Here is a 27,952-nt window from a genome sequence, read left to right as displayed (position 1 = left end):
AGTCTTAGTTATTTTCCTCAACATAAAATTTACTGTAGAGCATAATACAACAATCGTGTAAGTGCCTCCAATGAAAAGCAAGTGGACTGATCTGAAAAAAAATATCACAATAAATAATGAAATAAAAAAGGCAACAATTGGTAAAATATTTACAGTTCTGCATTGTTCTGAAATGTAATATAATTCTAAATTTAAATTTTGTACCTTTGTACTTTTATAATTACAATATCATTTGGGGTTAATTCTTTAATGACAGACTGCTACAAGATGGAGTTGAGACAAGAACTAACAAGGACATTGAGAATATGACAAAACAATCTTTAAAATCACAGGCTTTCCCACATAAAAAAAAGCTTTTCTTTACTATACATGAGGCAATATTACAAGAACCATAATAAATATATATTACAGAAATTCACAGACATTCCTTTCGATAGTCCTTTGAGCAAAATAATAATGTGGCCAATATCATTGGATTTTTGATCTTCTTTTTCATATACATGATCAATTCTTTCCCTACACAAAAGGCTGCTTAGGCTGTCCACGATATTGGCACTGGCAAAGAAAAGTGGGGGGAAATATATAAATTGGATCACTGGGACATGTAGTCCTTATGTGCATTTGGTAACATTGAAAAGAGTTGAGTCCGTGGAGCTCAGGGTGTACACCGGTTCATAAAAAGAGAAGAAACTAAAGGAAGCAAATAAGCAATCCTATAGGTTGATCCCATAGCTGGAGTTTGTAAAGACACCATTGTTTTAGCATTTTGCTGTTAATTTTTTACCGCTGTACATAGTCAAGTTTGGAAAGATGGGTTATGACTAACAGTCTCTGAGCTCTTCTCTAAGTTGCTGTCCTTATCCGACAGAGGAGGGACTGCAGGTTCTCTGAGGGGCACCGGGACACTGTTGGGTGGTCCTGAACTCTTGTTTGAACCCTCTGTAGCAGGCTCTGTCTCCACTTCCTGCTGGGGGGCAGTGGCTAGAGTCAGGGCAAACAAGCGTCAAAAACATGTTAACACAAAAACTGTACATGTCATTTAAGAAACATTTGAATCAATGGAGAAGAGTGTAGTAGAGGCGGGGTGCTCCACATGTCCCCAGCCTAGCTGTAGTCATTATTGAGAAGCCTCACCCTTACCTGCTCCTAAAAGGACCTGTGTCTGATACCAGTGTTCCTTTGGGTAAAAGTGTCTGCTCAATAACTAAATGGTGGTGGTTCTTACTTCACATTTAGCACAGATATACAATTAATATGATTTAATCGATTTTGATCAATACGTTATAGACTGATAAACTACATTGATGTGTAGGCCAGCACATGTGATGTCTGTTTTCATAATAATAAACAACTACACACAAAAAACATATTTTGATGTTTGATGGATTGGAAAATATCAGTTAAGACGCTAGGGAACCTAATGGGGAAAAACCTTGAAATCATACTCATAGATAGAGGCTTTGTTTTTTTCACCAAACGCTCCATTTAGTCTGAGCCATTTAGCAGAGCGCCTTTAGTGCGCATTATAACAATTAAACGTGATTGCACCGCCACATTCAATTAATTAATTTTTTGACTATTATTACACATTTAAGCTGTGTTCAGTGCCCATTCTAGACAACATGTGCGCTTGTGGCTTAGAGTGGCACTACACACAGGCAGTTTACCTGACTGCGTGCAGGACTTCATGTGCTCCGGCCAGTGGGCCTGCTGGCAGGGGTAGTCGCAGTAGCTGGTGTTCCAGCAGCAGTAGAAGATGGCCTCCTTCCTGCAGTTAGCACACCACTGCTTCTTCTTTGTTTCGTCCACCGCCTGCTGCTTCTCCACCTCCATCTGCTTCTTCACCTCCGCCACCAGCCTCTCTCTCTCCTGCTCCAGACTCTGCCTCATCTCTGCCATGGTCAGCTCTGCACACGCAGCGCATTGGACTCAGTGTGATGAGCAGCTGATGCCAATATTATGGTTGGATCAATGACAATTGAAGTAACTCTTACCCAGGTTGTGCTTCATTTCGGATAACTCTTGCTGATGAAGCCACTGGAGTTTCTCTATTTCAATTCTTAGCCGCCGTATCTGTCGGAACAAAATAACAGCAACGGTTTGAGAAAACGCCATGTTACTGCAAAGGACATTGTATTGTTCGGCCTATGCGTGCTGATAAAGCAGACAAACCTCTGCTACTGTATTCCCTGAGGTACTTTTGGAAAGGTCATTGTAGATTTCAGTCATTGTTCCTTTGATTGCATCCATTATCTGAAACAATAGATCATAAAATAAATAGGTGGTAGTTTAAGTTATGACAACAGATTTCAACATTTTAAATTATTATCTTTATTATCCATTATCAATTAACTTGAATGTGTCTTATGAGTTATGAGTGGTTAAAGTAATTATGTTGTGGTTATAAAACAGGGTTAGGGTCAGGGTTAGGGTAAGGGTTAGGGTTAGGGTTAGGTCATCCTATGTACCACTACTTACTTTATTGGTATATTTGGCAATATCTGCCGCCACGTCAGCCGAGGCAATAGGGATCTGCACATCTCCAGGCATCGAGGAGGAGGAGCACGCTGTGCTAGACACTGCCGCCATTGCCGCAGAAGCCATGCTGCTGGTCACCAGGGTAACGGCTGACGAAGGTGAACTGCTTAATGGACTATCTTTCTGTTGAACTGCTAGCATAAAAAATAGTAATAATTATAATAATGGTGAGTGCAAGGTTTCTCAGAGGTCTACATTAGTCATCCATGGGTCATCCAGTGCATTTGGATCAAATAATGTGCAAAATAAAGGACATTTAATATCATTATTAATCATTGTTCATATCCATCCAGGGACAGAGCTGCACGGCGTGGAATTACAAAGTGCAGCGCGTACCTTTGACCGCCTGCCTGGTTTGGTAGCGAGTGCTTTGCGCCGGCTGCGATGGGGTCAGTGGCGGGGCGGCTGCTGCCAGGGTCTGGGTTGGATGTGTCGGGGCCGGGCCGGGCCCCGGGGAGACCTCCTGCGGCTGCGTGGAGTCGGCGGCGGGCTGCTGGTTCAACTGCTGCCGCTGGACCTTCTGCATGTGCCACTTCTGCGAGGAGGTCTGGAACTTGGCCGTGGGGTTCCACGCCACGGCCCGCTGCACCACTGGCACCGTCTCTCTGGGCAGCAGGGGCCGCTGCTTCTTCAGCGTGGGCGTGGGCGTGGGCGTGGGCGTGGGCGTGGGCGTGGGCGTGGGCGTGGGCGGGGCGGCGGGCGGGGCAGCCGTCAGGGTGGCGGTGGGTAACGGGGCGGCGCTGATGACCACGGGGGAGGTGGCGGGGAGGGGGACCATGGTCACGGGGATGGCGAGCGCTGAAGGCGCGGGGGCCCCGCTGGAGGAGGTGGAGGGAGCAGCGGGGCTTTGGGAAAGGGTGACTGCCACCGGTTGGACTTTGCCTACACGGGGAGAAACATCAGATGTTTCATGGAAGGGCAGCCGACAACAGCTATTTCTACACTTTATTTTACAGTTTTCTTTTTATAAATAATCTAAATTGAAAATTGCAGCTCTTACCTTCTGCCTTGGCAGGAGTTGACTTAGCCAATGTGTTGTCCTTTCTAGCTCTCTTTTTCTCTTTTCCGGCCTGCTCCTCTCCCAGGTCGATGACCAGCTCCCTCTCAGAGTCCGAGTCCTCGACTGGGACGGACCGCTGCACCGCCTCTTTCAACGGGGGCTTCTCTCGAGGCACAGGGGACGCCGAGGCCACTTTATTCCCGTCTGGGCTCCTTTTATCACTGTCGGTGCCTGCTCTATCTTTCAGTGGGTCATCTGCTGCTGGGGGACTGGAATTATCAGAGGCCGATTTTGATCCCACTGCGTTTTCAGGACTGCTCTTAGTGTCTTTGTGGGGGGAAGAGGGCTCGGGGACTTTGGGAACAGAAAGCTCCTTCGGGGTTTGGTCACTGGCCGGAGCGTCTGGAGCGTCCTTTGGCTTCCGCTCCTCATCGCTGGCATCTTCACTGTCGCTGGAGTCTGATTTGTCGGATTCCTCAGAGTCGCTGTGCTCCACCCCCTTATACACATCTTCAGAGATCTCATCTATACCTTTTGGAAAGCAAACGGTTAAAATAAGATGAATATCAAACTGCTTCCAATGCAGCCAATTAATGTTTGCATTTAGTTATTTTATTCCATAGCATCTTCCAAATTATCGCAATTTGATTTAGATAATGCTCTGTATTACTTGCTTCATTGCAGTGCACCTGGGTGGGCTACACTCACCCAGCTGTGCTTTGCAACTTTCAATGGTTTTATCCAAGTTCAGCTGAAAACGGCTCTTAATCTGTCTCTTCGGTGAGGTCAGAACTTGGGTCACTCCCTGCCTCTGCTGGACTGTCTCGCTCAACTCCTTCAGGTCCATCTCTGCTTTGCTGCGATCTTTCCAAACGACAACAAAACTAGCATCAAAACCAGCGAATGTAGAGATTAGCAATATGTCTGTGTTGATTTTCCTTGAGTAAGGAGTAAATAAGTGTAACTCAGTTAATCACCTAGGTTGAGGTTTAGAATACTTGCTGTGGGGAGAGGTTTCTCCTGCTTTGCAACCACCGGCGGGCCGGGAGCTGGAGAACGGAAAGGTTTGGAGGTGTCTGAGGAACAGCTTATGGGAGTGGGTTGCGTGTATGCCGAAGATGCTATAAAAAAATCGATACATAATATTCTAAATCATTATGTATAAGGAGTATCAGCTAAATCCCAAGTTCCTGAACTAGTTCCAACATACACATTAGGAGATACCTGTGCAGTCCATGGACTCCTCCCCAGTGCTATACTGGTGGCTCGGGCCTTTGGTCGGGGGCTTGTCTGCCGACTCCTGCTCCCCGTCGGAACACGTGTGGGCGGAGGAGTTGGTGCTCATGGGGGAGCGCGGCAGGTCACTGACGGAGACCCTCCGGGCCGTTGTGCCTCCAGCCATACCCGGGCCGGACCCTAGGCTCCTGACCAGGGGAACCTTGGGAGACATGGTCATGTCGAAGTTCATCTTGATCTTCTCCTGTTTCTCGGGTTTGACCGAGGTGGACGACGGGTTGGAGGGATCCAGCAGCATCTGAAAGTTGTTGTCGGGGGTGTATGGTGTCCTGAAGGGGGCGTAGTTGAAAACACTGATCTTCTTCCTCATGTTCTCCACGTAGACCTCCATCTCTTGCATGGCACTGTTGAAGATGCTCTTGGTCTTTTTCACAGAAAAGGGAATCTCTTTGGACATGAGGTAGCAATTGTTCAAAGGGACCCACGCCCTAGAGGAAAAGGTTTCAAAGTAAAAGGCTTCGTGTTTAACAGCCCAAAACATGCAATTGAAATATGTATAAAGGCAAAAGGCAAAGGCAAACCAAAGCATGAGGATGGTACCTGTCGTGTTGTCCGAAAAAGCGTGCGTCCACCTGTCCGTCTTTGTCTCGTAAAGCTTTGGCGGGCCAAAACGGAAATCCTTTCAGTTTAGCCCAGACAAGAGGATGGGGGTTACTCTGCAAACAAAGAATAGGTGAGAGTATGAATAAATAATGAAGCTCAGGTAGTACTTTCAGGAAAACTAAAAAAAGTGTGTGGACTTACACACGGCTCACAGAACCAATTGTCCCTCTTTTGGCATGCTGACAAATAGCACTCAGGACAAACTTCAATCTCGTTCATCTGCAAGTAAATAATGAAAGGATTCACTCAGTATTAAGATGGCATCTTCAGTCCCATTATTCACCTGATTATATATATATATATATATAAATGCTTACTTCATGTTCACAGATTTTGACTATTACTTTAGCCGTTGCTGTGAGTTTGTGATTGCCTAGAGAAAGGAGATAGATCGTGTTAATCTAAACAAAGGATAATGAAATCATCAACAAAAAAGCAAAAAAAAGTATCTTACCTCCATTGTATATTATGCAGTTGTGTAAAATCCATTTGGCATCTGCCAAGAAGGCCTCTGTACATCCATACATCTTCTTTTTTATGTTCTTAAGTACAAAGAAGAAGAAAAGGCCTGATTGGAAATGCATTTGTGGGTCAATAAATATAGTATCTTTTAAAACCGCTAGAAGCATAAGACTCGTGTTTTACCTTCTCTAGTGTGCAAAGATCCATCGCGTGAAAAATATACTCAGCATAATCTGGGTGCTGTTCCAGAGAGACAGGTTTCTGGAAGGGTTCGGTCTGTAGCCGGCAGTAGAAAGCGAAAACAACTATGATGTTTAACCGCAACAGGAGGCAACAGCCTTAAACTTAAACCAGTAACAGCTAACCACATAAACATACTACCATCATGCAGCTCTAGGAAAAGCTGCTTGGAGCAGAAGAGAGAGACAGAGTGACAGAGAAAGAGAGAGACAGACAGAGAGAGAGAGAGAGGAATAGAGAGAGACAAGCAGAGGCAGGAATAAGGATGGGGTCTTGTTAGTGGTGTGATGGATTACCCAATTAAAAGTCTTTCTCTGCGTGGAAGCTGCATGGGGGGGGTGAGATGACAAGCGGGGGTGGTCCTGAAAGAGAGTGAGAGGGGCAGCTGTATACCACCACCAACCAACACCTTGTCTGTGGCATCGCAGCTTAAAGCGACGTGTTTACAGGGAGGCCATAGTGGTGGTTGGTTAAGTGGTGTTATCAAAGGTTTATTATAGCCAACATGCAAATCAATGTTCCAATATAACATGCACAAAAGAAATACAGGACAGCAAAACCCAAAAACTAAAAACACATGACACCCTTGGATGTGTGCTTGCGAAAGCGTACTCAGAATCGCTTGTCCACATGACAAGCCACAGACCATTAATGCGGTAACTTTCGATGGACAATCGGGACAGCAGAAATTAAATACAAAGCGCGAGTAGCCTGAGAGTGTCAAGAACGGCTCAACCCATGGCTGTCCGTCTCCCCAGGGGAGCTGAGGAGGGTACTTACACCTGGCTGCTTCATCTTCTGCAGGGCAAACTTTAGCAGGAACGATAGCTGGTCTATGGTGAGCATCGTCATGGCTTTGCTCTGAGTCTCTATACACTCTGCAACTGTTATTTTCTGGAACACAGAAAAATGAAGCCGAAAGGGTTAGAAGAAGAAGAAAGTTACAAACTCTCACTTAAGAAGCCGTTTTCAATTCAGTAATTGCGTGACTATCATTACAATTGTTAGCTGTGTTCAGTGCCCCTCGAGACCACAGTGTTTCGATCCATTTGAGGAACTATCCATAAGCTGTATTCACACATTAAAAGTACCAATTATGCCAAAATACACTTCAGCTTCCTCCAATGAACCTCAGGGTGAGACTATAGGGCATTCATAAACGGGGTTGAGCGGCTCTCTATTCCCCCAGGGCGAGTAGTACCTCACACTCGGGACAGAACCAGTCTCCCTCGGGCTCGGCGGGCAGCTTGAGGCACTTGGCGTGGTACACCCGGGGGCAGAGCTCGCAGCAGAGCACCTGGCCCTCGCGGTGGCACAGCCAGCAGTAGAAGTCGTTCCTGCCGTCCTGCGGGGCCGTGTCCACGGGGTCCGCGTTGAGGGCCGGCTGCTTGGCGTAATAGAAGGGGCCGTGTCTCAGCTCTGACTGGAGAGGCGGGGGAGCACACGAGAGACGAGGCAGAGGGTCACAGAAACGGTTGTTATAACACAAAAAAAAAACGACGATTTGCTAACCCGCACATGAGACAGCAAAGGACGGGCATAACGACGGCTCGCTCTTACACTGATATCTGTATAAGTTCCTCAACAGATAAATGTGATTTTAATTATTCTTTATAAAAGTGCCAATCAATGGAGAATCCATTAACTGTCACTATGTGTATCCTTGTATTGTTAATTAGTCTATACATTGCCATTTACAGTTTAGCATCGAGAGCCCTGACCACGATGGCATATAAAGTACTGAAAGAGTGTTGGGCAGAGGCACTACCTGGTCTTTGTTCCCGCCCAACGGCCCGGGTTTCCTCTTCTTCTTGGAGGGACTCGGGGTCGTCTCCGCCGACGAGTGGCCATTGGACGACTGGGAGGGGCTTGGCACCTTGCGTTTCTGGGCAACCCGCTCCAGCCCAGACCCCACGTCTGAAACTGCTGACAGTGGGCAAAAGGTTGCATCAATGTGGAAGCCAGATGATGGATGACAGTAATCATAATTCACGGCAATAATGCGTGACTCATCGTCAGACCAATACCCCGAGCCCAACAGCTTCTTTGTGTGTGTGTACTGATGGTGTATGTAGATGGTTGTGAGCAGTAACCATGGCAACAGAGGCGATATATATGGGTATATATATAGGCAAAGCAAAATGCAAAAAACAAGCAGCTGTGGAAGCCGGATCCTCCATCTTTCTTCTGCTGCAGGCACACACACAAGCACACACAAGACACAACATGTAGTCCATGCTGCCATGAAGCCAGAACCAAAGCACACTGTCGCTCGACATGATCACGGCAGCGTCTCCCCCATGTCGTCATGTTCAAAAATAGCCCCACTGTGCACTCTAAAAGCAGTCCTACGTACATGGTGTCCTCTTACCTTTGGATCGTGTTGAGATCTCCATTCCCTCTACAGTGTCTGTCTCATTCTTCCCCTCCTCCTCCTCCTCAGACACACTAGCACAAAAGAGGAAGAGAGAAGAGAGAGGAGAGAGGCATCGTCAAACCTCCATCCGCCACTAGGACTTACTATATAGAGCTTTATAGAGCAACACTATCATTATTATTAGAATTATTGTCATTAAAAACAATTACAATGATAATACAATCTAAATACAGTGATTATAGTTATTGTGGTTATTATAAAATATAATAAACACTATATGTTATGCAAGAAAATAAGAAATTAGTACAAACATATATATTTGTTCAGAAGGCGAGGGCTAAGGTCAAAGGTCAGAAGCCAAGGAGGCAGAAACCCCCAACATCTACTAAATCAGTTTGTCTGACTGCTACCACTCTTCAACCAAAGATGGATAATGCATCCATCATTTTGTCTGTTAAACCTCTGTGTTTACATTTAGCTTTTATCGTTTTGTAGAAAGCTACAAATAAAAGGAGAACACCCATTAAGATCCAATCACCAAAAGCATTTTGATAGCTAGTCATTCAATGTATACAACCACATAATCAGTGTATTGGAAAATACACATCCATCTTTGACCATGTTCCACAAACGCATTTGTCCTGCCAATGTAACAGGCGACACATATGATACACCATTTCACCGTGTGTGGCCGATTAAAGGCAAAAACCAAAAAACAACATCCATAGGAGAACAACAGACTCCTCATAGTCATGTGATCAAGCTGCCGGCATATCTTGTATTCTATTACACATTCAGAGCCCGGATCGCCACAATGTGCAATTCCAGGAAATGTTTACCGAAACCTTCCACACAAATATTGCCCTGCATCAGCTCAACATGAATCGCCTAGGTTTCCAGGTGCCCTAGTGTCGATCCTGTTACTGTCGAAGCCCTTTTCCCTGACTCCCGCTGCGCCTTCCTCTTTCCACGTGTGGCTTTGGAATTGAGGGGAGTCAAGATAGCCCCCCTAGGTTTGAATGTGCAGATTGAGAATGTCACGCATGCACATTAACCTAGGAAAAAAACACAAAGAGCAGCGGATTCTAAACTGCACTGCCTTTACTGTGTTTGTTTGTCTGCCTTTCGTCCCCTCCTCCTCCTCCTCTCATCCCTCCATCACTGAGGAGAGAAAATGATAGGTGTGTGGAAGATTAGCTCTGCGGAGACAAACAGGGAGAACAGGGAACTGTTTTTACGGCCTCCTCTCCACCCATAGACCTGTGTGTCCTGTGTGTGCCAAAACATCTTCCTCAGCAACATCCTCATGTGATTAACGCCAGGGTAATAGAATAAGGCAAAATGACAACAACATCAACAGAGTCCCTTCCCCAGGGAAGAAAAAACATTCAAAGACACACTTAATGAATCATAGGCAAATTCAATTTCGATCTCCACACCCACAAGTGACATCAGCATCCATAGTTAAATGTAGGAAATAAAAGGCCTACCTTTTAAATCTTTACTCACACACAGATTCTTCCGCCTGTGTCATTAGTCTCTCTTATTGTTACTAGCAGTATTATTAGCGGTTATGATTATTCAGGCCGTTGAAGAATGAGGCAAACGTTAGGTCCTGGTTTCCCAGAGGGGCCTTCTCTCCTTGCTGCTCTCTGCTGCGATTGTCAATCTTTAACCTCAGCTCTGAGCTGCCGATTGGTTTGAGCACCACACGGAGGTACCTGATTGGGCGACGGGCTCAGTGTGCCACACAGGCTCTCTGCTCCCCACTCTCTCCTCAGCCACAATGCTGCAATGCAGAGAGCACTGCTCCTCAGTCAACGCTAAAACAACCCTGAAATATCCAAGTCCCTCGCTGCCCTACAACCCATATGGACCACAGTGGCTGCTGGGTCTTTTATCAAATATGGAGGATCCTGTTCCACAGCCTTGACACAGTGCATATCGGATTCCTCGCTGGCTGTGCTCTAAGACAGTGTGGGTGGCTGTGCGCGTATGTGTGTGTGTATGTGAGGCGTCCATTTTGAAGACACTCTTTCTCTCCGTCTCCCTTTCTCTCTCTCTCTCTCTCTCTCTCTCTCTCTCTCTCTCTCTCTCTCTCTCTCTCTCTCTCTCTCTCTCTCTCTCTCTCTCTCTCTCTCTCTCTCTCTCTCTCTCTCTCTCTCTCTCTCTCTCTCTCTCTCTCTCTCTCTCTCTCTCTCTCTCTCTCTCTCTCTCTCTCTCTGCCTGCTGTGCACACTACAGGCAGTAGAAGCGTGCGCTTCAGTAGACTGCTGTAGGCAGCCCAGACACCAAAGGACCAGCCTGATGAAAAGCAGTGATGGCCTTAACAATGAGACAGAAGGGAAAATGTCAGAGGCCCTTACTAGTCCAAAACACACAGGCTGCCAACGATCCTTTCCCAGTGCCTTCCAAATGCCTTCATGAGCTAGATGTATCTACTGGAGATTGTTGTACCACATCAAACAACATCTTAAATACGACTAACACAAACTCTGTAAAGTGTCATTTTGTGTATCAAATTCATTGTTACATGGATAACAATTATTTCAGACTGATTCACACAATGTCAGGATATATAGTCAGGTGTACCCATTTGCTAATACAAACAAAATATATCTTGTAATTGGCAGAAAGCTCACAAAGTCAATGTCCAAACTGAAGATACCTCTTCTGTAAACACAACCCTTATTTAAACAAGAAGGCTGTCCTTCTGTGCAGACAGAAGGACAGCCAAGGGCCATGGTGGTCACCAGGAAACGTGGGGCAGGCTGGTTCATCGTTGAATAATTTAACCATGAGGACCAGCTATAATAAGGACTCTGTGACAGACGAACGTTGATCTAAGTGGCCCAACGTAAGTCCTCACGCCGGCGGGGAATGGAAGGATTAGAGGCATTACCAAAACTCCCCATTCACAAAAAAGCCCCCGGCTCTGAAAAGGTTGAAATAAATGCAGGATGTTGTCGGACCGCGGTGAGACAAAATTCAATGGCAGCCGTTATATCCAGGCCAGCAGTCCCCTGATCTAGGCTAAGATAGTTTATATGTCAACAGGCGATGACCCAATCAGGATCCACAAAAAAGACATGGGGCAGGGATTCATGACAATGTCAACTTCCTGGACGGGTTGGTCGATATGTCAAGGTCAATGTGTCACGTGTTCAGCCTCACCCAGTCCAAGGTCCCAGCTAGTGTTCCTTCTACTGTGGGGGAGAAAGCCTGTACTCCATTTCCTTCATTTTCCTTATCGTTCTCCACTCTCTCGCATACCATTACCCAGAATTCTTCAAGCATGAGGGACAAAAAGGGGAAGCTTGCTCAAATGGCTACTGCACACAGAACTGCCATCGAGGACACCATTGGGCCCATTCAACTTCTCTATAACCCCGGAATCAATAGACTGGATTAGAACACAAGCACCCTCCTTTGACTTTAGGGATCAGTCGTCTCTGGAGTTCCCAGGACTATGCCTTCCCAATACGGGTCTCATGGTTTTCTTTAGGTAGTCAAAAAGGGATGTGACAGTGAGAACTGTGATGCAGAAAAACATGGAGGGGACAAAAGGGCAAGTCTCTCCCCAAAAGAAGCCACACATCTGACCGCCTATCTATGCTCCAGCCCAGTTCTTGCTGTGTTGTCAGTTTACCATATGTTAATAGCAGCGCTGCTTCCCTCCCCAAATATCAGCTCCCCACTCTCTCCTCCTGCTGCTGAAGAACTCCTCAGCAAAGCCTGCCATTTTGAGAGGCCAGGTCTGGCAGCCTGGATCTCTTGCTTCTCAAGCCACAATCCTATCCACAAGTCCCCCAGAGGAAACTGTCTTCCTCAGGTCAATAATTGTCATCCATTAAATCTCCTCCTCTGTGTCCGGGAAGTCATCTTGTCTCATGACTGCTGTGCTCTGTTCTCCTTCCGGGCTGCACTCTGTGTGTGAGGTGCCAGGCAGACAGCCTCCCTCTCCCCTGTATGTCAAGACGAACCTGCATGACTCAGGGACATGAATCTCATACACTGGCTGGTGCCACATCAACAGAGTAGTAGAATAAGGAAAATCATGCTTACCTCTGTGGATGCATGGCTAACAAACTCTGTGTGATATATCAATGCTTATTTAAACATGGAGGACAGCCTTGTCAGCCCTCACCCTGCTCAGAGCACAGCCTCGGCTCTCAGAGCTGTCTGATCTACTGCACTCATAAAAGGCCTGCCAGGAGTGGCCACTGTTGCAAAGGGAAATGTAAGGGGGCAGCTGATTGGCCACTGCACTTCCTGGCTGCCTCGCTATTGTTTAGCACGTCGGCAGTCTGAAGCGCTGTGAGAGGCACGAGAGGATCAGGGCCTGAATCAAAAGAGCAATAAAAGCACACAGCCAGCACACAAATTAACTTGCTGCTAAGAACAAATCCCACAGCTGTTATTAATTCTTTAACTGGTATGTTATGTAACCCATCTTTTCTTCAAGGACAAGTATAACATGTGTGTATATGGACAGGGCTGAGGCCTACACGCTCATAGAAACCTTTGTCTCACTAGATCACACCCAAATGTTAAACTGTCCCTGACAGGAAGTAAGAAAAACCTGTTATACAAATACAGGCCCAGGGCAAGTAGGCTCCAAGAGGCTGTATTTACTCAGAGCCAGGGAGAAGCCTAAATAGTTAACATGCCAGGATCATATTTTAGGTTATGGCCAATAAATTAAACCTCTAATCTTCTAATTTCGCAATCTATCTGACTTCATATTTTGCACTGAATTAATAACCTACAGATTCTGGTCTCATTTCCTAAATTGTATAATCCTATGATTTATCTTGAAGTTATTACCTATAGAGCTGAAGAAAAATGGTTGCTCATGTAATGTTTTGTTTTTTGTTTTTATTGATTTCCACTCTGAAGGCTGAAGAAGCCTAAACGGAATGTTTAGTAGCCAATTCCTTTTACCCTATTGTATGCAACATCATTGAATACAAGTTAAAGTCTGATGCTTGTCTATCTCTTTGACTTTGTTATATCTACATATAGGTACTAGACCAGGACACTGCAGGAATGTAGTCTTGAATTAACTGAACAAATAATTCATGAATCAAATAAATATTGTATTAGTTGATTAAATTAGGTGCACTGTCCTGTGGGGTGAGCGATCTAGAAACATTAACATTAACCTACTTATATTAGTGCCTACTGCCTATAGGCTTCAGTAAAGAAGCGACCCCTTGTGCCATAATAGTAGTGGTGCAGTTGACTTCAACAGGGACTAAAGCAAAGAGGGGGGTATAATTAATTACGGCTCTATAACGAACGCATTATAAAACTGTCTGTTTTATAATGCTTTTTTTTTATCTATCAGAAAATGATAGGACTGTTTAATTCCAGTGTAGTTGATATTGATAATAAGGTGCAGTTATAAATTCCTGGGTATATCATTTATAAGGGGCCCATTTTTTGGAGAGAGGCTACAAAGAGTTGCCTAAGGTAATAGTTAAGACTACCCAGTTTGACTCATTCTAAAATTGCACGGCGAGAAAACGAGTCGGCCCTTGCATTTAAAGTTTGCCTCAGTTAGACATGACGCAATTTGCAGAAAACAAATAGCTTTTACACAATTGACTATTGTCCTTCGGTCACCATAGATGTGTGCAACATGAGACAACATACCGAAGACAGCCCCGCCATGTAAATTCAGGAATCATGCTGTAGATGGCAATGTCGGGCTTGTTTGCGTTTTGCCTACAAATTACCATAAAATGTGGACTGCCTGCCATGTGATCTTTTTTTTTCATTGCAGAACGTGTCAGCCGAAGCTCAAGAGCAAATAGTAGGCCTACCATGAGAGGCCTGCGCACAAATAAACTCGTAAACGACGCCAATGTCTCAATCTTTACACGTTAAAATATTTATTTTCATGGGATCTATTGACGTTTTTGGAAAGTGTATTTATTGCACCATATATTAGAAATGTGTAACAAATACGTTGACCCAGCCTCATAGCATCCTAGAAACTTACTTTGTGTTCTGTATTCTAGCATCCGATCTTGTATCTGTAAGTGGGTTCACTAACGTGAGCCGTTTTCTGTTTTAATTATCCCGGTTTTCTCTTGGCGGTGTGTGCAGTTTTGCGTCATCTTGGTCGTGTCGCGGGGGAAGGGACGCTGTTTGGAGCAATGGGAGGCATGCTGTTAGTTGTTTGCAGGTAAACCCATCTGAATACATTAATGATTATAGGGCTATCTCCTGTCCTTTCAAACTGTTATCTCCTTTCAACGTGGAGAGGCTAAGTGGGGATGGGGGTGGGATAAGTGTCTCACTGACAGGGAGGGGGAGGTCAGTCCTCTGTGTTTTGTGGGGGAAGGGGCACAAACAGAGGGCTATGGGCCCCGCTTAGGTCTCTGTGGAATGTAATTGAGGCTCTCTCTCTCTCTCTCTCTCTCTCTCTCTCTCTCTCTCTCTCTCTCTCTCTCTCTCTCTCTCTCTCTCTCTCTCTCTCTCTCTCTCTCTCTCTCTCTCTCTCTCTCTCTCTCTCTCCCTCCCCCCCCCCCCCCCCCACACACACACAAAAAATCATACAAATCGCATGCAGTAAAAAGGGCACCGTGTGTGGTGTAGAGTCGAAGGATAATAGCTAGACCACAACCCATAAAATATCCAGCAAACAGCACAGCGTACACAATAATCTGTATCGTATTTGCATGTTATAAGTAGGCCATTGGTAACATGTCATGGACTACTAATGTAAATAATTATAGCCTATAATTTGCCAATGGCAAACTCAAACAGTCAAGTCAACATTATGGGAATTGTATGGCAGAGGCAATGAACTTCACTAATCTCTTCTCACTTTGTTGAGACTTTTATTCCAAAAAGTAAGGGATAACTTTTTCACGGTAAGCTTACAAAAAGTTTGTTTTTCAATGGAAGCCTCCCTTTTCATTTTATAGACCTTAAAAAGGTTGATTGTTTATGGAAATATGTGCAGAAAGGAAAGCGCAAGTGAGGGTCTAATTATCACTGCCTCCTACCCGCCCCAACTCGTCCCGTCCCCTCCCATCCCCCTCCCCCTCCCGACGTTGGCCCTCCCCAGCAGTTGAAATTCTACACGAGTGTGTCTTACATATCACCATGGAGACAGTTTCTTCCATCTTCCATAGCTGTTATAGAGAGGCCATAGAGCTAGTCGTGCAATTAGTTTGCCATTGCAAATACTTTATACCTAGTTTCATACATTGAATATTGCACCCAAAATAAAATGTGTCCTTGAATACACATATGTTTTTTTACACACTTGTGTTGGAGTAGACGCATGCATTTTAATAGCTGACATAATTGATGGATACTGCTGCAATAAATAACCAAGTCACTTAACTTTGGACTAGGCCAATGTGACGCAAATGCGTAAGAGTAAGTTGGTATAGTTAGCCTATTATGCAGAACATGGAAAACATGCTTTGATATGCCTAATTAGGTCTTTAAAAACTAAGTCCACAGCACAATTCCTCACGAGGTCATTCATATAGCATAGCCTATACCTATTATGATGGTCCCTATTAAAATGTTATCCAGCTTTCACAAATTAGCATTATCCCTCTTATATTACTTACTTTTTGTGATGTGAATGGTCGCATAGACAGCGCCTATAAATAAACTGATGCGTTAAGAACCCCCCTCCCACCAATAATATCCTTGACTGCTGCTCCTCTCCCCTACGGGTATTTCTGTTTGTGTAGTTTAGTCTCAGAATGAGACGTTCCTTTTAACATGGGGCCGGGGAAAGAGGAACTACGATACCCAGAAGGCGTCTCGCTTCTCCACAAGCTGGCTTCTTGCGCTTTGGGAGTGTTTTCCATTTAAACAAACAGTCCTGCTGAAGATGGCGGAGAGTTCATAGACGCGAAAAAGAGAGACTGGTCTACTCAATGAAATCACAGAGGCCGGTGAGTTTCCAATAATTTAAGCCATTAAGGTGTCTCTATAATACCGAGAAACCGAGCAATTTGACCGCTACATGATTTACTCTTAGCCCCTTAGCGAAGCAGTTTGCAGCGTTAGTCCTTTGCTAAGCAGTCTGGGTTTTACCGTGATACAACGAGCAGTCGCACCGTCTCTCTGTTGTGGTGTGTTCGCTGTGTTCTCAACTCTTACCAGAGGTTTCTGCTCATTCCGCTTACCTGTCTCCCGGTTTAGTTTTGGGTTGTTTCGGTATCATTGTTTTTAAGATACAAAGTTTACGAAAGGATAATAAGAGCATCATAGCGTGGATTCAGCGCTGGAGATGAATGTACGTCGATACTAGTGTGAACTCCTTTGTATGTAAACAGGTAGAATACGGTAATCTTTGTAACCAATCGAAGATATCCTCGTTTATTTCGCCGAATAACTTCTCTTACTTTTACGGCTCGACCTTTGTAACACTGTAGCTGTGAATGCACTCTCGGTTTGTCGAGGATTACTCTCGCAGGACACGATAGGCTCAACGTTGTTCTTCTGATGGTCAAGTTTTCAGTACACAATGTGTATAACATTACGGCTCATTTTCGTTACTTTGCCACGGGGGGTTGATTGTGTTTGATCAAAACATATGGGACCCTATATCATAGTGTTTTATATTTATGTTGGACATCGGTATTTGTTAAGATGTTGTGCCTGAGGTGTACCATGTTACGTGCCTGTTGTAACGTGACATGTTACATGATGTCTAAATGCCTATCGAGAGAGACTGGGATACTGTTAAAAATCGACGTGTTTAACAGTAGATTTGAAGCTTGCCAGTTAATTTAGCAGCACCGCTGTCCGGGTCATACTATACCTGCTGCTTTCATGGTTAAGTATTCGAGTTTGCTCCACTACACCTTTCCCAGCAGCACGGGGATTCCTCCGCAGCTTGCTCATGGGCAGTCATAATGACGGTGGTTAGTCATGGCAGAAACCAATGTTGATGTCTAGGTGTTCTGTATCTCGCTTTGCCCCGGTGCATCATTGCCAATCCACCGGGTATCCCTTCGTGGTGATGTCTGAAACATGAAAACACAAATCGTCCATGCCGAATGAGGAAAAAAAATGTACAGGTTTATTATGAACTTGGCTTTTGTGATCCTCCTGTCAACTGTTATTGGGGAAGTTAGATTGCATCAAGCGGGAGCGATTGTCCCATCACCACACATTCCTCAACTGGGTAAAGATGTCTGTATGTGAGTAGGTTATATATCGGAATGCCATTAGGCAATCCCACGGATGCAGTATTTTTGTAGGTGGTGAGATGACCACTGTGGGAACCTGTCTGCGAAGAACGCTTTCTGCTCATATTTGTGGCAAATGGTGCCCCCTGTCCCTTTATCTCTTTCTTTCTCCCTCACACGGCGCGTCAGGCTGCATTAACAATGAATCAATCTTTGGGGGTATTCTTTGACGGCAGATGGGGTGAAGAAGTGACTTGGGTGCATAGCTTTCACTCTTTGTCTGCCTGTCCCTATGTGCTCTCAATAATTCATTAACTTATCACATTTTCTCGTGGGACTAGAGGAGAAACTCTTTCAGCATACCAAATTGTGAGAAGATCAGAGGTGATCTAGGTATTGCCTGTTGAGGCTCCTCTGTGCCGGATTATCGTTGAGACAGTTGGCCCAAGTCAGTAGCAAATAGGATGAAGCATGGGAATTTTATTTCATCTCGAGCGGAATTGCCTGTGGTATTGCCTGTTGAGGCTACTCTGTGCCGGATTATCGTTGAGCCAGTTGGCCAAAGTCAGTGGTAAATAGGATGAAGCATGGGAATTAAATTTAATCTCGAGTGGATCACCAAAAGAACACAGTTGTGCTGTTAAGGAATACTCCAGCACCGAAAGTGTGATGATGTTTCAAGTGGCAGCATTGTGTCACATGTTTCTGAAATACCTGTCCACACTCCTGTCATGCCTTTATGAAGCGACATATTTGCAGCGCTGTTATCTGAATTGGTTACATTCCTTCAGTGTTTTGTCAGACTGAGCACAACAAGCGGAGGCAGTAGCAGCTCTTGAGTTTTTGCTTTAAATGAACGTCCAATCACCCGCAGGCATGCGCTTGAACCAACCACACCAGCTCCAGGCTGCAGGAGCCACGGACACAGCGACCTGAAAGTTAAAGCCGATTGTTTCCCTAATTGAAATTTGACTCCATGGTACCTTTCTGTTCGGCAACAGGAGGGGGAGGTGGTTGTTGGAGCACATCCAAACAAGCAAGGGGGCTACCTCTTGGCTGTTACATGCTTGGCTCTGTGTTTCTGAGCTCCGACCAAGTCAGAGCGTTGGTAGTGAATACAATTGTGGATTTCTTGTTGTTTTGGAGTTCATAATATATGGCCTGTTTTCAAAGCCAGGATATAGTAGAATCTGCCTCCTCTCCTAATTAATTTTGTCAGTTTTTATTCTTTCACAAGGCATTTTGACCTGTGTGTGTGTTCAGTTGAACACAAGTTGTTTAACTTTTCAGTCTTCCACAGCTAAATAAAGATGGCTCTTAAACCGGATCGTTGTGTTTCCACCTTCTGAAATATTCAAAGCAACGTTGCCCAGACAAGTAAACATTACGTGATGAGCAGAGTTGCAAAAACTTTTTTTCCCCCTCCTTCTTGTGAAAGAAGCTATGCAAACAATCCCATAGTGACCAGTTCAAGATTGCAGTCCAGCTCCCTATCTCAGCTGCATCTCATTCATTCAACAACCCCTCTCTCTCTACCCCTCTCCTTCAACTCTGAGGTAAAGGCCAAATGCTGGGCTAGTTGAGCCATATGTGAGCCACGCACACTTCTTAAAAAGCCAAACGGGCAGCCTGAAGCAATCATTGCACCCAATTCAAGTTTATAACCAGCAAGTCTTTGGAACAGTTCACTCGCTGTAGTCACAGCTGATTGGCCGAGAGAAAAAGTTTATTAGGGAGGGGGGTGCCAAGAGCTTTGCCCCCCTTTCTCTGCCCTTCCTCTTTAACTTCGCCCCCCCACCCCCAACTCTTTAACTTTCTCTCCCTCAGCTGAAGAATGCTCATAAACAGGATTCACCTGAACCAATCATAGGGGGAGAGTCACCAAGTCCTAGTTTAAATGTTACCCTAGTAAAACGCTAGTCGAAGTTTGTTGTTTTGTTTAGGGCCTCCGTTCTAAAGTCTCTTAGGGGTGGAGACTCGGGGTGGAAAAAAGTTCAGTTTGTGGATAAATGTTACCAGATGCTCTCTCTTTCCCACTCACTCTTTCGCTCCCTCTCGTTCTTTCTCATCTTCTATTTCTGTTTCTCTCTGTTGCTGTGTGTGTGTGTGTGTGTGTGTGTGTGTGTGTGTGTGTGTGTGTGTGTGTGTGTGTGTGTGTGTGTGTGTGTGTGTGTGTGTGTGTGTGTGTGTGTGTGTGTGTGTGTGTGTGTGTGTGTGTGTGTGTCGGGCTCTCTGTCCACCAGGCTGGGGAGAAAGAGAGGGGGAAGCCGGTGTAGAGGACAGTAGTGAGGGGAAATCAGTGGGTGCGGTGGCAAGTTTAAAGTTCTGAATGAACTTCTCTACTCCTCCATGGACACCTTGCTTTCATTTTGCCCTTCCTCTCCTTCCTCCCACGCAAGTGCCCACCCTTTTCCTGCCCCATGTGTCCTGTCCCCCTCCTTTTGCCTCCACCCCTGTAGTCCAGAGGAAAGTCAAAGTCTTGAATGACACAGAGTTCCATTTCAATGTGAGAGGCCCTGGTCCTGCTCAACACCTGCTTAATGGCTTCATGTCAACGCTGGCCAGGAACGGTTAACCCATCCCATTTAGATGCCCCCTCAACTCCCTCCCAACACTTTCTGTTGATAATTGGGGTTGGATATTATTCCCCCCCCCTCCCGTTTCTGGATTATGTGGAAAACTGTTCTGTCACCTTTTTATAGTATTTGACTCTTTACTGTGATTTTGTTTATGAAGCTAGTTAGTCATTGTTCATCATTTTCGTAGCAGGGAAACATGGGAGACTTTCGTTTTTTTTCTTTCCGCCTGAATAGCAGAACTGAAATGTTTGTCACGTTTGTGCTGTGTTTTGTTACACTCTTCTTGGTGCACTGCTCTATTATCGTAGTCAAACTGAGTCCAATTTCTCTGTTTGACTACTGGCTGATTTGCCTGACGCAGGATGACCTTTTGCTAGGAGACACGCGTAGAAGTGTGCACTGCCAAATTTTACTAAATTTTCCGTTCCTCAAACCAGTTGTTTGCAGCCTGACCTCAATTATTATAAAACCCTAATAGTCAGAATACATGGAACAAACTAGATCTACTCCTTATCATGTTCCATAAATCTTAATGTGCGAGCTGTCGAGCTGTTAAGAATGTCACAATGAATTCAGCGCTTTAATCTGTACAATTTTGTAACACAGAAAATGCTTTGTGCCAGAATTTACAACTAAGTTTGAGATGTAGCTGCCAAGGGTGTTTGCGTTAAACAAGTGCAACCACTTTGGTGTTGGCACTCCCTGAGCCAGCACAATATTCACATCAACATGTCCTGGAACGTGCTGACTACTACTGAGGACCCACGCATGGAGTTCCTAGAGGACAACTACTATCACCCCCTACTATCCTGTTGCACAGTGCCTTGATTATAAAAGAGGGTGAGGGCCTGATTAGCTTTGTAGGCTTAAACACCCAGCAGATGGAGCAGAATACGGTGCCACCAAGGCAAGACCAGGTGTGTGTGTGTGTGTGTGTGTGTGTGTGTGTGTGTGTGTGTGTGTGTGTGTGTGTGTGTGTGTGTGTGTGTGTGTGTGTGTGTGTGTGTGTGTGTGTGTGTGTGTGTGTGTGTGTGTGTGTGTGTGTTCTATTTGGATTGGTCTCTGTAATAGTCCTTCATTGTCTGCTACATGCACGCGCCGCTTTCCCTGTGTCAGTTCAGCACTTGGTGGTGACCCCTTTTGCCAGCGTGTCCTCATAAGTCATTTAAACACACTCTTAATAGTGTTAGCCTGGACCCCAGTCCCCATGTGGCGAGGAGGGTACACACTACCCCTCCGAAAGTTTGTGAGGGAGAGCGAGAAAGAAGAGAGAAAAACGTCGGAGATAACAGACGTTTACCAAACGTATTCTTCCGTCATTATTTTTAGCTGCAAAAAAGGCTTGAGCTTTAATGACTTCTTCGAAAGTGATTAAGAGAGGTTACTGCCCTTTGTTTAATTTTCCGATCGAAGTTATTGTTCCGCTAGTTTTCAATCTGAGGAAACCGTTGGGAGTGCTATACCTTTCAGAAATCTTAACCCAGGTTCTGTCAACAGACAGAACTGGAAAAAGAAGCAAGGATGGTAGAGAAGAGAGACCAAGAGATTGGAGGTAGCATCAGAACCTCTTTTGAGAGGAATTCTTTGCCCAGGGGTCAAAGTTCAGGTTCTGCGCTGCGCGCCGATTGGCTGAGGGAAGGTGAAATGAAAACCAGGGTAAACTTTTGACCCCAGTGCAGGAGCTAGGCAGGAACGCCCAGCTCTTGCACTGGCCTGTTGGAACAGAGCCTGGTCTCTTCCTGTGTTTACCCCACCAAGCCAGCCCGGGAGGGAGGGAGGGAGGGAGGGAGGGAGGGAGGGAGGGAGAGAAGGGGAACGGGAGGGGAGAAAGGGGAGGGGTGTATGGAACAGAGGGAGGGAAGAAAGGGGAGGGGGAGGGATCGAGAAGGAGAGGAAAGCGGCAGCAGTGCTGCAGTCTAAATGCATTGATTTTCTTCTGTCACAGGTATAGCGGTGCTAACAACCATTCTGCTTCTTGTAAAACGGCCCTTCTCTTTAAGTGTGTGTGTGTGTGTGTGTGTGTGTGTGTGTGTGTGTGTTACAGAGTCCAATCCACATTGTGTGTGTTTGTTAGTTATCTGACCCAGCAGCACAGAGTCTAAGCAGTGATGGGTGCTCTGGCTTGCCAGATAAAAGCCATTTTTTGCCAGTGATTAATGAACTCATTTCCATAATATTAGCCTTGGTGTGACCACCGCCTCCGATAGCAGAACACAGATGGTAGGGGGGAAACAATAGGGTTTCACTCTGCTCCTCGTGTACCTATATGGAGCCCCAACAAATCAAGATTATTGTCAGAACGATGATGTTTAGAAGGGATATGGTAATGGACTTACAGTGCGTGTGTGAGGGTATCTGAGTGTGTGTGGTGGATAGGGAGTGGATGTATTGTTGGTCCACACGGGTTCTGTCCTGCTTCTTTCTACTCTTTGTCTATATTGATGATGAATGGTATTGGTAGATGCAAAAGGCGCACCCCCACAAACCCCCTGCCACCACTCCCTCCCCCCCATCGTGGAATCTGCCATCTCTTTGTCTGCACCTTCATTTATTTTCCTGGGGTTTTTCTGCACACTGCAGTTTGGGTGAGAAAAACGGGCAGATGCACGCCAGCCATCTGAGCCGTGTGCGTGTTGTGTCGTGTGTGTGTGTGCGTGTGTGTTTGTGTTTTTGTTGTGGAGGAGGGTTTGCTGAAGGGGGATGGGCGCGGGGGCTTTGCTCTGGGTAGAACTTAATTTTCTCTTCCTTCGTTGTCTTTCAGACCGAACGCGTGTCTCACCACTTTTCTGTGTCTTCTTCATAGTCAAGTGGCAGTGTTATACCTTCTAATCAAAGTCTTGTAACTGTTAATTTCGTTGCTCTGTACTTGTGACATGTCCAATGACAATAAATTCTCCATGTATCTTTCATCATAAAGTTCATACATTAAACAGGGATACAAATTGTTATGAATTTTTGGTTTTGATTTTTCAGCGTATTTGCTATTGTTTTTGTATCATAGGAGCTGGCATCAATGTGTCAATTTCATATAATTTTTGACGTGAACTAATCTTGGGCCGTCTGGTCTGGATGTCCTCAGTGTTCCACTAGCCCTGAAACAAGCCTGATCCTTGGATGTGTTTTAGGCCCCGTTTACACGAAGGGAAAACGCAGATATTTTCACACGGTTTGGCCTCTCATTTACACGAAAACACAGTTTTTGTCACAGAAAACGATCATTTCTAAAAACTCCGGCCAAAGTAGAGATTTCTGAAAACGCCGGTTACGTGTTGTCGTGTCAACGGATAGAAACAGGGTTTTAGGTTCTGAAACGTCACATTATGCGCCAGGAAATGCTTAACGTCATATGAGCGCCCTATGTTTACAGTTTGTTTGTTACAGGAAGACGCTCGTGTTATTCGTTGTTGTTGATTCTGAGGATTCTGATTGGCTTGCATGGCTTTATCCTTCTCCCTACACTGCCGCCCATAGGTTTGGCATAGTTATAATGTCCCAACCGCGTATTTATGCGTTTTGATGTAAACGACAACTTTTTTGAAAACGATGTGTGCACAATGTTATTTTTGAAAACGGAGGGGGGGAAATATTTGTTTCTATAAATACCCTGCTACGTATAAACGTGGCCTTAGACTGAAAGTTGGAACAGAGCTCAACATAAGAGATTTGGTTTGGCTTCAGCTGACACTGACCTGATAACTAATTGAATCAACGTCACTCTTCAGTAGTGTCTCGTTAGCATTTATTTTTTACCGGCCTTGTGTGACCTTTTTTTATTGTGTTCAGGTGTGTTCCTCGGCTATACTTCAAATGTCGCGAGACGAAACTCCTGTGTGTTGGAGGCACTGACATTTACCAAAAATAGTCTGGCTTAGCCCAGTTAAATGTTGAGCAGATCACTTCAGCAATCAGTGGTTCTTCTGAGGGATCCCGATGCGGAGAGGAGCAAAGAATTATCCAAAGAGCCAAGCCCAAACCTCTGTGTGGACAGGAAGCAGACGGCCTGGGTTTGTGTGACAGCCTTTTCAGAGCTTCCAGCACACTTCAGCAGCCTGAGGCCCGAGGCCGTCTTGAACCTCGCTCTGCACTTTTTAAAAGTTTTATTCCAAGTCCTGACATGCACACACATGCCTGGCACATGTCCTCACCACCAGCACCATCTCCTCCGCCCCCCCCCTCGCCACAACCAGCACCCTGCTCATCCTGTGTGTGTGTGTGTGTGTGTGTGTGTGTGTGTGTGTGTGTGTGTGTGTGTGTGTGTGTGTGTGTGTGTGTGTGTGTGTGTGTGTGTGTGTGTGTGTGTGTGTGTGTGTGTGTGTGTGTGTGTGTGTGTGTGTGTGTTGCCCGACCGGGCTGGCGTGAGAGGCCGCTGTAGCCACGCCAGCGGGCCGTGGCTCAAAGTGCACCGGTCACACTCAGGAGGGGTGGGGGTCGGGGCAGCTCTTTGAAGCAAAACAGGAAGTCATTTTGGCTCTTGTTTCCTCATTGCACTTGATGTCCAGAACTTCAGTAGACTACGTGCGTCTGTGTCTGCGCGTGTGCAACTTCAATGGGGTGTAATGACCTCAAGGCCTCCAAAGAAGTTGGTACATGTGTCTCGCATTCTTATTCATTCATTATTGAATAGCTTTATTTCAATTTCAAAGAGCAATTATCAACGGCGGGTCATTTTCTTGTGTGGGTTGGGTTCACCTGTGGGTGTGAGGGCTGTCTGCTGGAGCTCGGCCGGCATTTGTTGCGGTGCCTGCCCATCCTCGTCTCCGGGAGCTCGGATTGCAGGCTTTACATTCATGCAGGAATGCCGTCCCACACTTTGCTGGCTCCTCAGTGTTGTTGTCCCACTGAAGGGCTTCCCCGGGTAGCTCCCCTACTGAGCTCCTCCACCATGCCCTCCCCATGCAGCCCGTCCCCGCGTCTTTGCCTCCACAACCCCCACCTTTCTACTGCCTCTCCTTTTTATTCCAGGGGGTCTGTTTGGACTCCTCATCCATGCATCTCGGCCCCCTTCCCTCCAATTTAATTGAATTTTTTCGCTGTAGTTATTATTTTTTTTAATGCATTTTTGTATAACTACCATGTGTGTCTGTTAGTTTTTCAAAGTGGCACGACTCTTGCGTCCCTCAGGTACATTTCAGTTGTGTGCAGTAAAGTCAGCCGATTGTTTGAAATTTTAACATTTGAATTTCCTCCATGGCACCACAATGCTTCCGTCTCTGCCATTATTCGGATGTTGCATTTAGCATTAGCTCGCCTGTAGCATGCTAGTGTAACGTGACCATTCCAGTCTCTCTCTGTGGCGCACACTCAGGAAGCGTTGGTACCTTATGTGTGGCTGGCTGCTATCTTTTGCCTGTTGCCCTTTTGTGGCACATTAATTTCTCTATGCCTTGATACAACTTTCCATGTCAAAGTGGGAGTCATGATGATTTTTCAACAGTGCAAGTGGAATGATGAAAATCTGCTTTTTTATGACGCATATGGGGGTGGGTGGGGAGAAAGCCAACCCCAGCTTATAATGAACTAGTGTTTAGGACACGGTTATAAATAGATTTGACTGTAGTATGGAATCACAAAAGGATATCTGTTTCAACAATGTTGTTATTGCTGGTAGACTGGCCCTTAGTAGTTCTTATTTACAAATTTTTACCCCTTGCAAGTGAAGCTGCTGCTTCGTGCTGCATTATGATTACGACAAATGATTATCAATGGCAAATGTTTTAATGGAGGACGTTTTTGGTTGAAAAATGACCCTTTGAACTCAATGGCCGGAGAACACTGAACACTTTGTGCAAAAGGGAAGGAAAAGCACTTATTTTATTGCAAGATTGCACAACTTTTAAAATAGCTTAAAAAAATAGTCCTAGAACTTGTACAGAAGCTGGAGTCAATCGTTTCCTTAAGAGTGAGTTCTACGGAGATATAGAAAAAAATAAAGTTGACATTCAGCACTTCAAAAACTCTCATCCCGGATATGATATGTCACCTGTTCCTCTTCAAGAGCTGCTACTGCTTTTTCAAACAATGGTTGGCAAGACACGTGCACTGTGACGTCCGAAAAGAATGCCTAACAGCTCCCTGCTCACCACAAGCGTCTGCACAGAAACGCATACAAATTGCGGTTATCTCTTCACTGTCGGAAGCTGTCTTTTGGCCTTTGGGGTGAAGCTCCGCCTTCCTTCCCTCCAAGCGTCAGTGGCTCCACCAGACCAGGCGGCTTGGGAAACCCTGTCCTCCAGAGCAGCCTGACATGCTAGCTCTCAGCCCAGAATGACCCACATGGGTGAGGGAGGAGCCAGGGGAAGAGGGGGAAGGCCCCAGCCTCGATGAGAATATGTACATGGTGGGGGTGGGGGGATTGCGCGTGCAAAGCCCATGTTCCAGGAAGGGGAAGTGATGACGCGGTGGGACTGGAGGACGCAAACAGGATGCTATCTGCTGTGGCTTCCTGTGCCGTTTTCAAATCAGTTTTCTTCCCATAAATTTAAGCCGACAGCAGAAATACTTGAAAGTACATGTTGGGGGACAATCAGACAGATTTAGTGTTGTTGTTTTTTTGGCCACAAGGACCTACTGGTTGATCTATATGAATCCATCATATGTCTACATATAATCCTTGTTTAAACCGCTAATGACATCCAGACAAATTACAATAAATGAGGGGGAAAAAAATGTTTTTCTCTTTCAGGTGTAGAAAGAACTTTCAGGTGTAGAAAGTCTTCATTCATCTTTTATTTCTTTAGATTGCAAGTGATTTCAAATCATTTGAAAGAGGCACCAAGTGCTCCCAGGAAGTGCTGAGACCTTGAGGTTCACCGATGCAACACTGAACGGCAGCTTGGCTGGAGCTTGGGATTGGCAAAAGTTTAGCGTGAATCCCCTCTCTGCTCCTCTGCAGTCCATCTCAACCAGTTCAGTGGGTGGCGATATCACCCCTCCACCTCCCACAGCGGCACTGGGTGAACCAGACGTTCCACAGCATAGCCCTGCTGGCATCTCTTCGGGGCTGGTGTCTCACTCTCTGTGAAGTGGCTGAACCAGGTTAATTTGCATAACGCCTGGCTTGTTGTGACTCATCTCTGGTCGGCCGCTCGATCGGTTTCACTCACGCGTCGACTCCAATGAGTCGGGCTTGTCAGATTAGTCCCCCAAGTTCGGAGGTCTCTTCTACCGTGTGTTTAACTTCTTAGCGCTGCGTTAACAGCGGTGATGGTAAGATTTAGCCAATCTCTGAACATGTACAGGTACGGTGTGCCGGACAATTACAGTCGTCCCGTTCCAGTAAGGGGTGAACATGGTGGTTCTTTATATGCGTTTATTGTTCATAGTAGCAGTAGACCTAACGGGTCTTACTGGGCAGAACATCCCAGCCTGCACTACTGCTGCTGAACTTGACTAATGCTTCACACTTCTCTGAGGCGATCTCATTCCCCAGCTATTTATTTCTGGGGGAGAGGGGGGGAGAGAGAGAGGGAGGGAGGGAGAGAGGGGGAGAGAGAGAGAGAGGGAGGGGGAGAGACGAACGGACGAACGAACACAGAGGGAATGAAAGGCGTAGAAGGGAGTGAGAGACAGAAACACAGATGGACAGAGGGCGACTGAAGTGGAGAGTTTGTAAGAACATGCCTGTGGAAATCAGTTTGAGATATGCTTTTTTTGTAATCTTTTTAAGAAAAAAAAAAGACTATTT

At 45.6% G+C, this 27,952-nt stretch overlaps 2 protein-coding genes across 23 annotated transcripts in view; one reads left to right on the top strand and one right to left on the bottom strand.

The window, feature by feature from the left end:
• Positions 1-8: 8 nt before the first annotated feature.
• zmynd8 (zinc finger, MYND-type containing 8) lies at positions 9-16,252 on the bottom strand. 19 transcript variants are annotated; one of them, XM_060069426.1, is made up of 23 exons: positions 16,115-16,252; positions 14,524-14,668; positions 12,582-12,858; positions 8,511-8,587; positions 7,908-8,065; positions 7,341-7,562; positions 6,920-7,033; positions 6,436-6,501; positions 6,083-6,175; positions 5,892-5,979; positions 5,755-5,810; positions 5,579-5,656; positions 5,375-5,490; positions 4,763-5,262; positions 4,516-4,659; positions 4,247-4,402; positions 3,539-4,069; positions 2,875-3,420; positions 2,479-2,672; positions 2,173-2,253; positions 1,995-2,073; positions 1,668-1,907; positions 9-981 (listed from the first exon to the last, which is right to left on the bottom strand). In XM_060069426.1, the coding sequence occupies exons 3-23, from the start codon at positions 12,593-12,595 to the stop codon at positions 797-799; spliced, it is 3,738 nt and encodes a 1,245-aa protein (XP_059925409.1). In that variant the 5' UTR covers positions 12,596-12,858; positions 14,524-14,668; positions 16,115-16,252; the 3' UTR covers positions 9-796. The 19 variants fall into 19 exon arrangements, with proteins under 19 accessions (XP_059925409.1, XP_059925411.1, XP_059925412.1 ...); XM_060069428.1 differs by having other exon boundaries at positions 2,479-2,669; XM_060069429.1 differs by having other exon boundaries at positions 3,539-4,063.
• Positions 16,253-16,298: 46 nt separating this feature from the next.
• ncoa3 (nuclear receptor coactivator 3) overlaps positions 16,299-27,952 on the top strand; it is a 30,339-nt gene continuing 18,685 nt past the window's right edge. For 3 of the 4 annotated variants that reach the window (XM_060069425.1, XM_060069423.1, XM_060069421.1), the window contains exon 1: positions 16,299-16,447. The gene's annotated coding sequence lies outside the window, so the exon portion shown is untranslated. The remainder of the gene's footprint in view (positions 16,448-27,952) is intronic. The other variant, XM_060069422.1, reaches the window with a different exon arrangement.

Source organism: Gadus macrocephalus, chromosome 13 (genome assembly GCF_031168955.1).
Source record: "Gadus macrocephalus chromosome 13, ASM3116895v1".
NCBI lineage: Eukaryota > Metazoa > Chordata > Actinopteri > Gadiformes > Gadidae > Gadus > Gadus macrocephalus.
The sequence above is the reverse complement of the archived record's forward strand: the minus strand, read 5'-3'. Positions and strand labels throughout refer to the sequence as shown.